Consider the following 16,162-nt stretch of genomic DNA (forward strand, 5'->3'; position numbering starts at 1 on the left):
GTCTTCGCGAGAATGATGATCCTCATGCTCGCTTACACGCCAAGTAGCCATAGTTTTGACCGATTCTCTGCCTCTGCTTATTCCCTTCTTTTTTCTTTTTCTTTTTTTTCTTCTTCTTTTTCTATTTCTTGTTCTTTTCTATCCAACGAGCTCCGCTCATTGCCTACGATTATACCAAGAATTGCGACATTCGGTGAACCACGCTCGATGGATCATCTAGGATTTTTAAATTGAATACGCGTAGACCTTTTTTTAACGATATTTATGGTGCTCGCTTCTTACCGAGATTATTTCCCATGGCATGATGAAGAAGGATCGATCGAAATAGCCTGATACGACGTAGTAGTAAACCAACCTTTCGAATCTCATTTGGAAATCACATATTCGCGTGATCTCGTATATAGATCTTTTCTTGTTCTTTTCTTTTTTTTTTTTTTTTTTTTTTCGTAAGACAGGATAATAACTATAGCATACGTAATAATCCGAGAAAGATTTTGATTTGGTCTCGAACTATTTAACGGAGAAGACTACGTTGTCGTCGAATTATTACCATTAACGTATTTGTCGTTGCTAATCGTTTAAAAAAAAAAAATAAAAAAAAAAGAGAGAAAAAAGAGAAAGAGGAAGTAAATAATATCGATGATCTTAACGATGATGATGTAAACGACAAATGCATCGACAGTTCGAAAATAAGCCACGTTACGTCATTGTGTAACTTCTGTAGAAAACCGAAGGCTATCGTTGTAAAAAAAAATAATTTATCACGTACAATATCCGCTAACTGTCTTCCTCTTAATCTTCTTCTTTTGCTTTCTCTATTTTTGCTTCTTCTTCTTCACAGTGTTACGATGAAAAATTTGCAAAAGTTTTATCTAATAATATCGATCTAAGGGGACACGTCGTTGTTGATTCTTTTCCTATCATGATTATCGAGATCACAAAGAAGAATACTCTTAACCTTTAAGATATCGCAATAGAATCGGCCGAGAGTACGTATAATTAAATCGCTTTAATTTAGTTTAAAGAGAGATTCGATCTAGCTTCTAGATCATGCTGGCTCATGTAGGTCCCCTTTTCTGCAGCGTGACCGGTCCACGCTTGACCCTTCACCGACGACGACGACGACGACGACGACGACGACGACGACGACGACGTTTAACCCGCTGCCAAGATCCAAATCGATGATTCCCCTTCTCTCAGCAATTAAAGCAAAATGAGACGGGCACGGAGAAGCAAGGAACACGGCAGGACCTTTGCCATCTCGCGTGTCACGTAGCCATTACGATATCATCGTCTTTCTCTTCCACCATTTAACATTTGAGTGCCTTAAGAAAGCGAAAGAGTTTTACCAATGCGGTCTCTAACTCGTTCAAGGTCTTCTTCCATAAGACCGAAGGTCGACAATCATTGTACTCCGAATCGTTTCCCAAATCCATCCCGTTGCGTTCTGGGTTGGTGTTTATCGAGGTCATGTCATGCGAGATCGTTCGAGATCCCACGAAAGAACGAGATACATCGCAGAAGGCCTGAAAGATCGTTCGTGCAGAACGATCGTAACTCCCTTTCTACGATCGATCAATCGTCGCCAACTTCTTTTCTCTTACCATCGAGATCCTCCATAGGGGTCGGGCGGGACCACGGGGGTTCTCTCTTTTCGATATCTTTTTATTTATTTATTTGTTTTTTTTTTTTTTTCTTATTTCTTTTTTAACGTGTCACGGGTTATACGAATCACTTGTTTTACGTCGTGTTATGCGATCGCGCCTTAAAATTTTGCGAATGTAATTCGTCGAATGATCACGACCGATTGTGTAAGTCACATCGATCTCTGAGTAAATGATGAGAAATGAGTGGGGGCAGGGGAGGAGGAAGAAAATCTCATTACTTTTGTATCGATCATTAAGAATTAATTACTTCGTATTTTATTTTAAAGAAGTCATTATATTAAAAAATCGATATTGTTTCTTATAGATCAGAGTGCCACTGAAAGTGAACTTCTCGGCCAGGCCGAAAGACGTGTCGGTAACGATCACGAAGAAACATCTTACCTGTGGGGTGAAAGGACAACCACCGATCATTGACGGTGATTTCCCGCACGAGGTCAAATTAGAGGAATCTACGTGGGTTATAGAAGATGGGAAAGTGCTTCTGATCAATTTGGAAAAGGTCAATAAAAAATCTCTTTCTCAATTATCATTTATCGAATTTCAATTTGTTCGTATTAAACAATAATATTAATTTCGTGTAATATTCTCAAATGGATCTGCGTTGATCGTAGGTTAATAAAATGCAATGGTGGGCTCACGTGGTCACTTGCGATCCAGAGATTAGCACGAAGAAAGTGAATCCTGAACCAAGTAAATTGTCCGACCTTGATGGTGAAACCAGAGGCCTCGTCGAGAAGATGATGTATGATCAAAGACAAAAGGAACTTGGTTTGCCGACTTCGGACGAACAGAAGAAGCAAGACGTGATAAAAAAGTAAGATTCGAGTTTATCTGAAGTATAATCAGTCATGGTTTTCGCGAATCTTTACCTTATCTGATACTGTTATCGTTTTCAGATTCATGGAGCAGCATCCAGAGATGGACTTCTCAAAGTGCAAATTTAATTAAAATACTTTATAATCGATTCGATCAGAAGTCGTTGAATATGAACGCATTTCATCCTTATATGGCGATTGTCCTGTAACCCGTTGATGTACGTACACACCGGCCTGTAAAAAGTCGAATACGTTGAAAAACGTATTATTCTTTTTATTCCGTTGGCTATCTTTGTAGCAACCTTCATGTTTGCTTTCTTCGAACAAAGAGATTCTGTACGAAAAGGCATACATAATCTGTTTGTAATGAAAGAATACTATAGAGGAGGGCAGCACTCTATTACGTCGAATCGATTTTAACTGTTTTAAAACAGAGAACTATCTTTTCAAGTTAAACATTTCTTTTTATACTTATGTTCAATCAATCACACGCATTTCTCATACCTATACGTGAACTGAACAGATTGACGAATTGACAACAAAGACAGACAGGCTGCACAAATGTAATAATTTTCATTTACACTTATCATTGTAGACATTACATTTCTTATGATCAAATAAAGAATTTGCGAATGCAACAATCTGTGAATCGTTTGGATTATATATATATATATATATATATATAAAAAAAAAAAAAAAATTAGATTATTCTTCTATACTTCGCTTACAAAAGTTCGTAAAAATGGCGCAATTAGAAGAATGTTTCTAACGAGGCTACACTAACAACGTTTATCTAATGTCTGTCTCTCTACGTTTTTAGTAACCGCCTTGTATTTATTAACCTAAGAGTTAAAGTTAGATATCACTCAGCACTTTATGCACTTTTTCAATATAATCCAACACTGTCGACAAATATTACGATCACATCGTTGAAATCTTCATTGAAGAAGTTTGCCAAGTTTTCGCTGAAAGTTTTTAATACATTGTATTCTCAAATCGTCTCTAATTACGTTCGTCGTCCTGTTTCATGACTCTCGTAATCCACCTAACGTAATTAGGCAGCTTGGCATAAATTCCGAATTTTCCACGTTTCCCACAACCTTCCCCAAAACTAGTAATACCAAAAATAGTCCAACCGTGATCGGGTCTTCGAGGATCTCTGCACAGCAAAGGTCCACCACTGTCACCAGCACAGGAATCCATTTTTCCACGACGATAACCGGCACAAAACATATTATCAGTTATTCTATAATCCACATAAACTTGTCGACAAGTTTCTGGTGAAACTATAGGTATCTATGAGAGAAAAAAAGAAATTATTACTTTCTCCAAAGAATAAAATTTGAAAGTTAATGGATTTATATACCTTAGCCTCGTGAAGAATGTCTGTACCAAAATCATCGGTCACTTTGGACTTGCCCCAACCTAAAATCGTACACAACTGATTCGTTGGCAAAAGTTGTTTTGGCGCTGGAAGACAAGCGATCCCTCTCGAGGGAGAAGGAGTCAAATTAACTGGAAGACGTAACATAGCAACGTCGTTATCAACGGTATCAGCGTCGTATTCTGGATGTATTACTACCGAGTCCACCTGCAACGATTATACCGTGTTAGCCATAACGTGTACCACGGTAATTGCTCCATGGTACGACCACTTCAACTACCATATGTATGGTATATACATATATATATATATAGACAATTGTATGTATATATATATATATACACTTAGTTACTTTAAAGGGGATAAGCATGCGAGAACAAGTACCCTGAGCTCCAGTTCAGTGCCCTCCTTCACCGTTAAATCGTGTTCACCGATACGAACGTACAAGCGTTTTCTTATGCAGTGGGCGGCAGTCAAGACCCATTTCGGAGAGACCAGAGTTCCTCCGCAAAATGCTTCCTATAGAATAAGACTGTGCGATAAAAATTTAAACGACTAGCTCTGCCAATAAATAAAATTCTCTATCTCGATAAAACCTACGTGAAATCTGTTCAATACAGCCACCTGCCATGGCCAAGCTCCTGGAACAGCTGGACGACCACCGATGATTCGAGTGAAATAAGAAAGTCTAGAATTTTTCTGAGGATTCATAACTCCGCATTTCCAAGTTGGTTGAGTCTTTTCAGGAATGAAACTGTCGACGGCGTTGGGATTCAATTCATACTCGTCCAATATAACGTCTATAATAAATATCTAACATTAGTCTAACCCACGAAGTATCTATCGACGTTTCATTGACAAATCTTTACCATCGTTATCTTCCTCTCGACTCCCACGAATTTTTCGATGTATCCATCTTTGGCAAAAGCTACCCTCGACGTAACAATAAGCACTCTCTCGTATTACGTCGCGACCACAGATGCCAGGTTTTCTACACCATCTTTAAATTAATAAAAAAAAAAAAAAAAAAAGACAAACAAACAAATAAATTGAGAATAATTTGTTATCATTCGTACCGCATTCGATCTGGTATTAATCAACTTGCCTGTGACGTTGCGTAGTGCATAACCTTGTACACGGAGACCATTTACTCCATTTGCCATAATGACTGCTAAATTGATCCTTGACATCGGTACCTCTTCTTCTACCATGTCTAGGCGCGGCTTCCTTTGGCAACTATGAAATTATCATTTATGATTGATAGATTGAAAATCTTTACATTCGATAATCGTTTATATTAGAAATTATTTTCTGATAAATTTTTAATATTCACCTGTACAACGTGGAATTTATCTGTTTTCCATCGTCCTCGACGTTGACGTTGCTTGCATCTTCTTCTACGTCCTTTTCTTTTATGCTCACAAGTACGTTCTTCCTGTCGAATATAACAATATATTTTTTATATAATGACCTGACGATTCCTTCGATAAAATTGATACTTACTCTAAGTACAGTGGTTCCACATTGACTCTTCATCATGCATCTTCTAACACGATTTTGTGAACAGTGTCGATCGCAGACCGACCATTCGCTCCAATTAGTAAAATAAAATAATTTCGAGGATCCTGATAAATGTAAGAGAAGAAAAATGTTAAAAAAAAAAAACACAAAAAAAAATTTTTTTTCAAAAAGAAAAAAAAACAAAGTAAAGAAAACGAAGTAATTATAAATTTTGTCATTAAAAATAATATATACCGGTCTTTGGAGATTGCTCCGTGATTGTTTCCTGACTAAATGAATCTATCCAGCCGTCATCATTTACAGCCACCGTAGAACTATGATTCGCAATCTGTAATAAAAAGATTTTTATGAGCTCTTAAAACGAGAACCGAGAAAGACAAAAACAGATGAAAAATTTTCAAACGATTAGATAAGACGTCCTTTTTTTTCTTCCTTCCTCTCTCTCTCTCTCTCTCTCTCTCTCTCTCTCTCTCTCTCTCTTTCAATGATTAAATCTTCGCTGTGTCATAAACACGATCGATCGAATGTCTTGTTTTAAGACATGAATTTCATAGGGGAATATAAAGGAGAACAGAAAAACCGAGAAGACACGTATTTCTTCGCAAGAAACGTAAAAAAAAAAATATAAAGTACTTATTCGTAAATAGAAAAAAAAATCGAGAGAGAGAGAGAGAGAGAGAGAGAGAGAGAGAGAGAAGGAAGCCATAAAGATTCTCCATCACGTAGGCAGATCATTGCAAAAACACCGCGAGATAGCGATGGTTCTTAACCGAGAAGGAGTTAATGGAAGAAGAAGAAGAAGAAAGAAGAAAAAGAGGGCTGATACATTCTAAACACCTCGCGAATAAGTACGAGTCCGATGCGTAACGCCTGTTACCATCAATCGAAAATTAAACTCGATTTGTCGCTTTGATAATAATACTGCGACGTAACCGCGACCTCCTATTCTTCCTACCATTTACCATTTAATCGTGCGTTACACAACGTTGCCCGAACGTAGGTAGAAAACGGCATAAAGTCACCGTCAATTCACTACTCTTTCGCTTTTAAATGCTTATTTCTGTCCTCCATGAAAACGGATCGTGTTCGCCGTAGCTGTGACATCAAAAAGCTAAGGCGAGAATTGCAAGAGGAATGCATTTGTCCCTTTTTTCTGGCCATTTTGTAATAATAATAATAATAATAATAATAATTGTCCTCGTATGTATTTGTGCCCACGCGTAAACTCTATACCCTTTTTAACAGCCTCCGTATTACTGGCGAAGAAATTCATTGCATTTCTCAAGCTATTTGACAATAGGATAAAATGCATTAGCAAATATTTGCGATTCTTCTTATTCTATTGACGATGTTTTTCTTTTCTTATACGTTTTCTCGTTTTTTTTTTCTTTTTTTTTTTCCTTTTTTTTTCCTTATTTACAGAGAGATTGAAGAAAATCCTTTTGGTATACTGTTAAATCGTCCTCGATTCTATCGTTACATAACGTATAATTCATTGATTTTTCATCGTGTAACAGTAGACGATGACATTAACAAGATTCAAAGTCTCTCGAAATGGAATCGGACGTAGGCTCGAAACCTTCCCTTTAAAACACCACGCCTCTCCTATATCATCTGCATTGTCCCCGGTGCAAAATGGTGACGCGAAACTCACCGAGTTACCTCATCGAGGTCGAACGTCTCAGACACACCGAGAAATCTAATACTGAATATGTAAGATGCAAACGTAACGAGTATCACGATCGAAGAATATGCTCATACATATTCTAAACTAATTTATGTAATAAATTATGAGCGAATGGAGAGAAGCTTTATATATATATATATATATATATATATATATATATATATATATATATATATATATAGTATAATTTTATATCTGTTTATCCATTTCTTTCCCGTTTCTCAATTTAATCGTATTTAATCGAAATATTTTTCATTCGATCGGATTAACAACGGATTGTAAAAGATATTATACGATGATAATCCTTAGAACTTAAGATATATATATATATATATATATATATATATATATATATATATATATATATTTATATATATCTATATATCGTAACAACAACAGAAGAAAATAAAATTATTATCGGTAAATCTTTACTTTTCTTTCTTTTATAATCGTTATCTTGACTCTTAAAAGATCCACAAGTCGATCCACATATAACGATACGAGAAAACAACTTTTCGAAATGCGAAGATGTCCTCTTAGCTAGGAATTCAGGATTAACGATACACCTAAGTATCATCAGTTATCGTACATAAATAAATAAATAAATAAATAAATATATATATATATATATATATTCTTTTTATTACGAAGGTGTGAAAACAGGTTCTCACGTTGATTACCTCTTTTCGATCGACCTCATTTTTAAGCCGTACATTAAAAAAACGTCACGAACGATCGTTATTAATAATAATAAAGGAATTCCTTAACGAAGTACCCTTTTCTTTTCCTTTTTTTCCTTCTTTTTTTTCTTTTCTTTTTCCCTTTCTTTTTTTTCTTTTTTTTTTTTTTTATCACCCTTTCTCGCCTCTCTAGGCTCAGAGAATCACATTCAAATATGTCGATTAAATAAACGCGCTGATTTCGATTGATACAACATGTCATCCATAAGATATCAAATTACGATCAGATCGATATAAAGTTATATACATAAGTGCAACCGAATATATCTATACATAACTGAATATATCTGCTCGTTGACCAGATTCGAACGTCTGAAATCGATTTCTGTTCTTATATGGATCGCCCGCTTTTTGTCGTTGCTTCTTTACGATCGATATATATATATATATATATATATATATATATATATATATATATATATATATATGTATGTATGTATGTACGTATCGTGCTCACATATGAAACGAAATATATAATGGACGTATGTTATATGTTCGCTATAAATTTACGTAAGTACATACATACATTCTCTTTCTCATTCTCTTTCTCTCTCTCTCTCTCTCTCTCTCTCTCTCTCTCTCTCTCTACGTTTCGAATACATTCAATGAAAATAGTAAAAGAACAAAAACAAAAAAGAAGGGAGAAGAAAAGATGAAAAAAATCAAGGTTGGTATTATAATCTTCTCTTATGAGACAATCGATAATTATCTTTCCAACCTGCTTTTTTCTTTTTCTTTTGTTCTTTACTTTTATTTCTTCTTTTTCTTTTTCCTTTTTTTTTTTTTTTTTTTTTTTTTGTTAACAGAAACAGAAAAAAAAATTCACTCGAAAATAAAAGTAAAACGTAAGAAAAAGAAGAAGGAGGAGAAGAAAATTACTCGTTGGTATGGCACAAGTTTTATGGATATTTTATAGGCACACTTATTAAAACGTCGAGTATCCTGGCGAGTGTGAGGTTGCGTTAATTATCGCCGATTCAAAGTTTATTCCGAGCTACAGAAAAGGCGACCACTTCGTAGAGAATGAAAAGGGAAAGCGAAAAGGAAGAATATACTCGGTGGTCGTCGGAGATGGAAGACTCCGTGAAGAGATAAAGAGTGTATGTGTGTGAGCGCTCGCTCGTGCGAATCTGTATGTATGTGTGTGTGTGTGTGTGTGTGTATGTAAGAAAGAGAGAGAGAGAGAGAGAGAAAGAACGAAGGGGAATCTGTATGCGTCGCAGAGGACGTGTCCAAACTAGGCTGAAGCCTGCCGGTGTCTTACATCTTGGTGACGATCCAGCAAAAAGCGCGAAACGCTTAAAGGAAGAACAATTCTGTGGGGGTAAAGGAGTCCCAGAGATGAGGATGAGAATGAGAAAGGAGAAAGAGAAAGAAGAAAACTTGAGATATCGTCGAGCCGCCTACCAGAAAGACGATGGTAACTCGAAAACCACCATAAAAGAATCGATCAGCGATGCCGACGAATCCGCTGCTTGGTTCAACGTGTCGCGCTTAATCGAAGCTTTCCATCCGAGGAAAACGGTACTTTTGACGATGGCCGTTGGACTTTTCCTTCTTCGTCGGCGTGACTTCCTTAGAAAAAAAGCATTATCATCGATCTTTGAGTATCGTCATCAAGAAAACATCGTTAACAAGGGATCACGAACGTTGATAGATATCGATTCTATTTCCTTGACGATGTTCATTCGATTAAAGTTTTTCCACGTGTTCTATCAATCCTTGAAAAATATATTTCTACTTATGTGCTTTATGACGCGGATGGGAGAGAGAGAGAGAGAGAGAGAGAGAGGGGGGGAGGGGAGGAAGAAGAAGAAGAAAAAAACTCTTGGTATTAGTTAAAAGTATTTATATCATTTTTCTTCGCGAGCAAGAAACTAAAATCTAAAGATCCCAAGGTGAAAAGAAGAGGAGTAAAGTACGAAATGTCCGGCATCCGTTCTTGCACAACGACGCCTCGGTTATACCCTAGATGGTAGCGTCTCCCGTCCAGAGGCCGTCCGAAAATGGCCGTCCATTTCTTCTTCCACCGTGTAGTAGGACTACCGTCGATTTAATGCGAGGTCCTTCTGACTCGAGCGCAAGATGCACCTCTCTCTCTCTCTCTCTCTCTCTCTCTCTCTCTCTTTCTCTCTCACTACCTTCCAACGTCGTCAGTAACGATGGAATGCTTGCTATGGCGAGATCGCCAACTGATTTATAGCCTGGTAAGATCGAAAAGGGCACGATCTTCGGCACTGAGCCTCGATACCTTTCTTAACGAACGTTCCTTCGAAATAAGTTCCCTTCTTCAAGATCCTTTCTATAATCAATTACGTTAAGATCTATTTCAATGACTTCACCGTCATTGACTCGGTGTGAGTTTGCAGCTCAACGTGTTTGAAATAAATTACACTAAACTCTACCAACGTGGATCGATTAAAGTTCAAAGTATCAAATGTCATGATCGATGGATCAAAGGATCATGATACGTTAAATCGTTTAATTGAGTTCTATGCGTTTCTATCCTTTCAGAAAACATTGTCGTCGATTTCTTCCTTTATATTCAAACGTATCTTACAAACGTAGAACATTTATCACTCCTCTTCGTTCTCCTTCCTCCCTTTGTCCATCTCCTCCCACCTTCATTTCCTTTTCCTCCTTCCCAATGGATTACAAAATACTCGTGTAAGTCCGACTATATGTGGATTTCTTCTTTCCTTTTTATTTTTTTTTTTCTTTAATCACTCCTTACGGAATAAGTAAATGTATCTCTTAAACGGATGATTATCCTCTCGTCGATCAAAACGAATGTACTATGTCCGATGTTGACGAGATACTATGCTTCTTTATTACTTCTCTTTATCTCTCTCTCTCTCTCTCTCTCTCTCTCTCTCTCTCTCTCTCTCTCTCTCTTCGCGATAGCTTAACACATCGGGTGAGATCATCTCGTGATTTACCGTCGTCCATTCGTCAACGAAGAAGAGACCAACGGTTGCTCGGATTGATAAAATATAGTCATTACCGTCGATCAACCAGCTTCTTGTTTTCGATGTCAATAAAGGAAAAAACGTTCGTTTAAAATCAAATAGATCGATAGATCGTTCAACAGCTTCTTTCATCTTTTTCCTTGTTTCTTATTAAAATCCAACCTTATTAGATAGTTTCAAGTTCTTCTTTAAACGTGGACACGTTTAAAGATTATATACTTTATGAAGTTACCAACGTTTAAATTCTTTTAGCGATCACGAGTGCTTCCGAGTGTTTCATTCGTAGTTCCGTAGGATTCCGTGAGAAATAAAACTTACATAAGTACATATATACATACACACATACGTACATACACACATATATATATATATATATATATATATATATATATGTATCATACAAACTCGAGCTTAGAAGTCGTAAAGCTTAAGCCCACTTGGATCGGAGAAGTTGTCGAGTCTTGGCAAAAGAGAAACAGTCACCTGCCGTGCTTTTAACCGTTGCTAACCATTCGTCTTTCTTCCTTTTTCTTCGTTTCGTTCTCTCTACGTCTTTCCCTTACGTCTTTTATATATGTTGTATATACGCGTCCGGTTTGCGTTTATGGCTACGGTTATTTCCGGATCACCGTCTCTCAGCCGCCATACGGTCGTTTTATACAAGCGGAGGACCGTGTAGCTCTTCATTGTTCCTCGACACTGGCCTTACCACCGTCCCTCACGAGCGACTTTAAGTTCGAGATGTATCATCAAGCGGGATCACGCTCTGTCTCTCTCTCTCTCTCTCTCTCTCTTTCTCTCTCTCGGAGTTGTGCCAGATAATGGACTGCACAACTACCCACGAGATTTTCCTTTTCATTCACGACAGACACGCTTATATTGTCTAACGTCGAAATCCATCCTTTTCTTTCTTTTTTTCTTTTTTTCTTTTTTTTTTTTTTTTTTTTTTTTTTTTCGATGAACTGATCGAAACTTCTTTTCTTTTATTTGTTTGTTTTCTTTTTTTTTTTTTTTATTTTTTCTTTTCTTTTCTTTAACGTAACCCACGGAATCTCGAACTAAAGAAGAAAAAGAAAATGAAAGAGAAGGGAAAAGAAGAAAAAGAAAAGGAAAAAAGAAACAAAAAAGCGGAAGTGTTTGAAAAACGAAGTGTTCGAAGTGTAACGTTCTCGAAGCGCGCAATGTCGAATTATGCATGCATTGTGACGCGACTCCGTTTCTTCTTCTTATTCTTTTTTACTTTTCTTATTCCTCACGTTGCAACAGCCCATCGACCCAGTTAATGCATGCAGTTCACGATCACCGATACCGTGTACACGATTATATTTTCTTAAACGATCGTATCGATTTACGATGCATCGACGATTATATCATTCTTATCGTATTCCATTCCTGGTTTGATCGAAATTGGAACGATTAATTTCACTTATCGTATAAATATCGGATAATATTGATATCCATTAATGAAACATTGAAATATCCATTTGAAAACGAAAGTAAAAGGAATGAGGTTTAATAAAATGGTTTTATAAAAAGTATATTACTTCGTGAATTTAAGGGAATTCTTATTTTGCCTTTTTTTTTTTTTTTTTTCTCTTTTTTTTTCTTTTTTTTTTTTTTTTCTTTTATTCTTTTTTTTTTTTTTTTTTTTTTTTTTAACTTTGTAACCGATCCCCTTCCATACGTAATTAAAGTATTCCATTTCGTAAGCGCTTTTAAGTGGATTTGCAAGTATCAAATTAATTTAAACGTTAAAGCTGCCCTCACCACGGTGGCACTATTTAATACACAATATTAACGAAGGCAGCTCTTTGTGAGGCGGACAAGTTATACCGGAATAACTTGTTTTGATTCATATACACTCCACGTGCAACGGCAAACGATTGCTAAACTTCTAGCATTGCTTGGCCTCAGCTCTCAGCCGCACAATGTCACGTGCAACGTGCCCCACCGCTAATGACTCTCCCCGTTTGAATCTAAGTTGAACTTTCGTTTTACGAGCCTCGTAAAATGATATATTTTTTCTTCTTTTCCCTTTTTTTTTTCTTCTTTTTTTTTTTTCTCTCATTTTCCCAAGCACTATTTTGTTTTATGGATTTCGTTCTTATCAACACAAAGTTATAAAACAAAGTCGAATAGGGAAAATGGATACGTAGAGATTCGAATCTACATGCGTGTTCGCAACGTTGAGTAATATAGTCGAACCGCAGCTCAACGAAATTGCGATATCGAGGAAAAGTAAATTCCAATTCTCGATTACGATTATTCTGAACGTCTTATTTTCCTTCCGTCTTATTCCTTCTTTTTTTTTTTTTTTCCTTCATCGCCCTAACTCAAAGACGTTTCCATTGTCTCGCGAGACTAGTACGAAGGGAAAAATTAAGAAGAAAAAAGAAAAGAAAAAGAAATGAAAAAAAGAAAACGAAAAAAAAAATCGAGAAGGAAAAAAAAGATCATTTTGAACAAAGTAACTGGCAATCTACTAGAGAACCGTACGACGACATCTTTCTCTCTGTCCTCTCATCATTCTCGTAATACTCCCTTTCCTTCGTGACGACGACGACTTTTTATCGATCGCGAGTCTTACATACTTCCTGGCCAAGAGGGAGCTGAAATTCCACGCGAAAGTCGTCACGATACGTCGTAAGAAGCTAATCGAGCTGGATCGAAAAGAGTACCGGAGGATTCCCCCTCGTTCCCGTGGGAGGAAGATCCTCCACGGGGTGCCGAGGAAGGTCCACTCGCGTCCTTCTCTCGTTTTCGGGCTCGTGCAAACTGAAAAAAATATAAGTTGTAGCGTGCTTTTTCCATCTCTCTCTCTCTCTCTCTCTCTTTCTCTCCCTCTCCCTCTCTCCCTTTCTTTCTTTCTTTCTCTCTTCTCGCCAAGGATGGAAAGACGAGCTTATCGTTTAGTCATCTTTTAAGGAGTAACAAGGTACGTTGCTTCTTGGGAAATGTAATCTCCGCTGTTAACATACTTCGGTCCCTGTGGTACTGCCTTACAAATTCTACATGACAGACCGGAGAAACGTATAGTTCGAGCTAAGACAAAAATCGTATAATATCGACGATGAATTTCATTCCTTAGATAGAGAAAGTCAAGTGGATACTCTTTATGGTTGTATCTTATAAAAGTCGAAGTAGAAACTTGACAGATTTATGGGATTCCATTACGAGCAAATTCGTCACGATAATACGCGGTGAAATCGTTAAGGTCAAAGTGCATTCTGCAGATCGTAGACTAATTGCAGGAACACTCAAGGAAGCGGTAGAAAGGTGGTAAGCCCACCTAACGTGTATCTACTATCTCTCTTTTTGTTTCTTTTTTATCTCTCTCCCTATCTCTATCACATCTATCTATCTACCTATATATATATATATATATATATATATATATATATATATATATATCCGTATATCTATCTATCTTATTGAATATATAAGCCCATACCTACTCGTGGTCTAACTTATACCGACGAGCACGATTCTCGACGGTAATCGAGAAACGGTACGGTCCAGCAGCATCCGCGAGGACCACTGCGTGACGGGAAGTTTTCTCGACGGGGTGCCAAGCGCGCAAAGAGAAGACACGCTTCGAGGTCAGACGCAAAAGATTCTCAAGAGACTATAGAAAGTTCTCATCTTGGTTTCTCGTTCTTTGATTAAGATATATCATCTCTCTCTCTCTCTCTCTCTCTCTCTCTCTCTCTCTCTCTCTCTCTCTCTCTCTCTCTCTCTATCTCTATTTCTCCCTATCTCTATTTCTATCTAACTCTTTTTCTAACTTTTTCCATTTGATTATCACGTTCATCCGATTTATTATCCCCTATTAATTATTAAATAATAATCATCGTTGAAAATGTTTTACAAACGGATCGAGATCATTTAAAAATCATGAATATAACGAGAAAACGAGTTTCCCCGTCAACTTCTTACTTTCTTCGAACGATTCGCCAAGCTGGAGATCTCGCCGCGGGACACCGCCTCATCGCCGATCGTTTTACCTCGCATAGAAATCGGAGACACATATTATCCCCCACCCAATTTAAAAACCTTCCTCCTTTCTCGTGAATCAACTCTCTTCGTTCGTTGAGTCTGGTGACGTTCGCGTCGCGTAAAATTACGTCGTGAATGAAACCATACTCCTACTCCTTTCCCTTCCTATCTTCTCCGGTTTTATTGACTACGAGCCAAACGACCAGGAGACCAACGGACGTCTATCGTTAAAGTTTTTTTCACAATGAATTCATATTACGAAATTATAACTAATTAACGCTAGATAACGTTCAAATGACAATGATAATGGGTTTTGTAAAAATGTGTGTATGATTTTTTGACGCATATGATAGATTTGTTGAATTTATTCGTAAATGCTCGGATGAGGAATAGAGGAAAGAAAGAAAGAAAGAAAAAAAAAAGAAAAAAAAAAGAAAAAAAAAAAGAAAAAAGAGAGAGAGAGAGAGAAAGAGAGAATATCTCTCATGATACATCTGCAGGATGTTGAAAAGATATCTTGGATACTATCTTCTAGAGATTTGTATCACAAATCGTCTTATTAACCTGTCGTTGGTTTCCGATAAGGAAGGAAAAACAGATAAGAGAGAGACTATCTTCTATTTCTCTTTTATCGTTTTATCCTTTATACATTGAACTCTCTTTCTCCGTCTTTCTTTCATATGGTTGCCCTTTTCAGTCCTCTCGAGAGCCTTTTCGCCGAACAGGATGGCATCCATTATCGATCCTTGCCAGCTGGTCGCGATCGAGCTTCGAGAAGTGTTCACGCTCGTGTGTGCGTTTGTATATGATTATGTTTGTGTATGTTTGTGTATGTTTGTGCGTCCGATAACCTCTCGCCCGGAATAATCTTGCATATTTTCGATTTGCCGTTGAGCCGAACACGAACGATACGATATGCTCGCGCGAACACGCGTCCTGTACGTAAGTGAAGAGGCACGTGACAGCTGAGAAACTAAATATAAAGCACCTCTCCAACTCTTCTCTCTTCTTTCTTTCTCTCTCTCTCTCTCTTTCTCTCTCTCTCTCTCTCTCTCTTTCTTTTTCCGTTTCTTTTATGTCGCAACAACACACCGTTGCAATCATATACCCCACGTACAAATTAGCAAACTCGAAGAGAAAAAGTGTAGGAAAGTTTCGAGAACACCCACGCTCGAATATCGTTTTCTCATTTCTCCTTCGAGAAATATACTTTTTTTTTTTTTGCATTTCCCCTGTCATAGGAAAAAGGAAAAAGGAAAAAAAAAACAAAGTATTACAATCCGTGTATAAAACACGAAAGCATTTTGTTATTTCTTTTTTTTCTCTTTTCTCTCTCTCTCTCTCTCTCTCTCTCTCTCTTTAAATTAATCAAGATTATTAAAG

At 37.1% G+C, this 16,162-nt stretch overlaps 2 protein-coding genes across 6 annotated transcripts in view; one reads left to right on the plus strand and one right to left on the minus strand.

Annotated features, from left to right (window-relative positions):
• Positions 1-3,120, plus strand: part of LOC124947961 (nuclear migration protein nudC) — a 75,235-nt gene extending 72,115 nt beyond the window's left edge. Inside the window, exons 5-7 of the mRNA XM_047490839.1 lie at positions 1,972-2,166; positions 2,279-2,481; positions 2,564-3,120. Of these exons, the coding sequence (XP_047346795.1) occupies positions 1,972-2,166; positions 2,279-2,481; positions 2,564-2,615 (450 nt within the window). The 3' untranslated portion in view covers positions 2,616-3,120. The remainder of the gene's footprint in view (positions 1-1,971; positions 2,167-2,278; positions 2,482-2,563) is intronic.
• The window catches only part of LOC124947960 (trypsin), an 18,052-nt gene continuing 4,072 nt past the window's right edge, over positions 2,183-16,162 (minus strand). For 3 of the 5 annotated variants that reach the window (XM_047490836.1, XM_047490838.1, XM_047490834.1), the window contains exons 2-12: positions 5,622-5,715; positions 5,370-5,491; positions 5,200-5,301; positions 4,972-5,102; positions 4,736-4,866; positions 4,467-4,666; positions 4,251-4,385; positions 3,849-4,073; positions 3,211-3,778; positions 2,537-2,716; positions 2,183-2,444 (exon numbers count right to left, since the gene is read on the minus strand). In XM_047490836.1, the coding sequence (XP_047346792.1) occupies positions 3,485-3,778; positions 3,849-4,073; positions 4,251-4,385; positions 4,467-4,666; positions 4,736-4,866; positions 4,972-5,102; positions 5,200-5,301; positions 5,370-5,491; positions 5,622-5,715 (1,434 nt within the window). In that variant the 3' untranslated portion in view covers positions 2,183-2,444; positions 2,537-2,716; positions 3,211-3,484. Of the gene's footprint in view, positions 2,445-2,536; positions 2,717-3,210; positions 3,779-3,848; positions 4,074-4,250; positions 4,386-4,466; positions 4,667-4,735; positions 4,867-4,971; positions 5,103-5,199; positions 5,302-5,369; positions 5,492-5,621; positions 5,716-9,221; positions 9,371-16,162 lie in introns of those variants that run through there. The other 2 variants (XM_047490837.1, XM_047490835.1) reach the window with 2 other exon arrangements.

Source organism: Vespa velutina, chromosome 3 (assembly GCF_912470025.1).
Source record: "Vespa velutina chromosome 3, iVesVel2.1, whole genome shotgun sequence".
NCBI classification, from domain to species: Eukaryota; Metazoa; Arthropoda; class Insecta; order Hymenoptera; family Vespidae; genus Vespa; species Vespa velutina.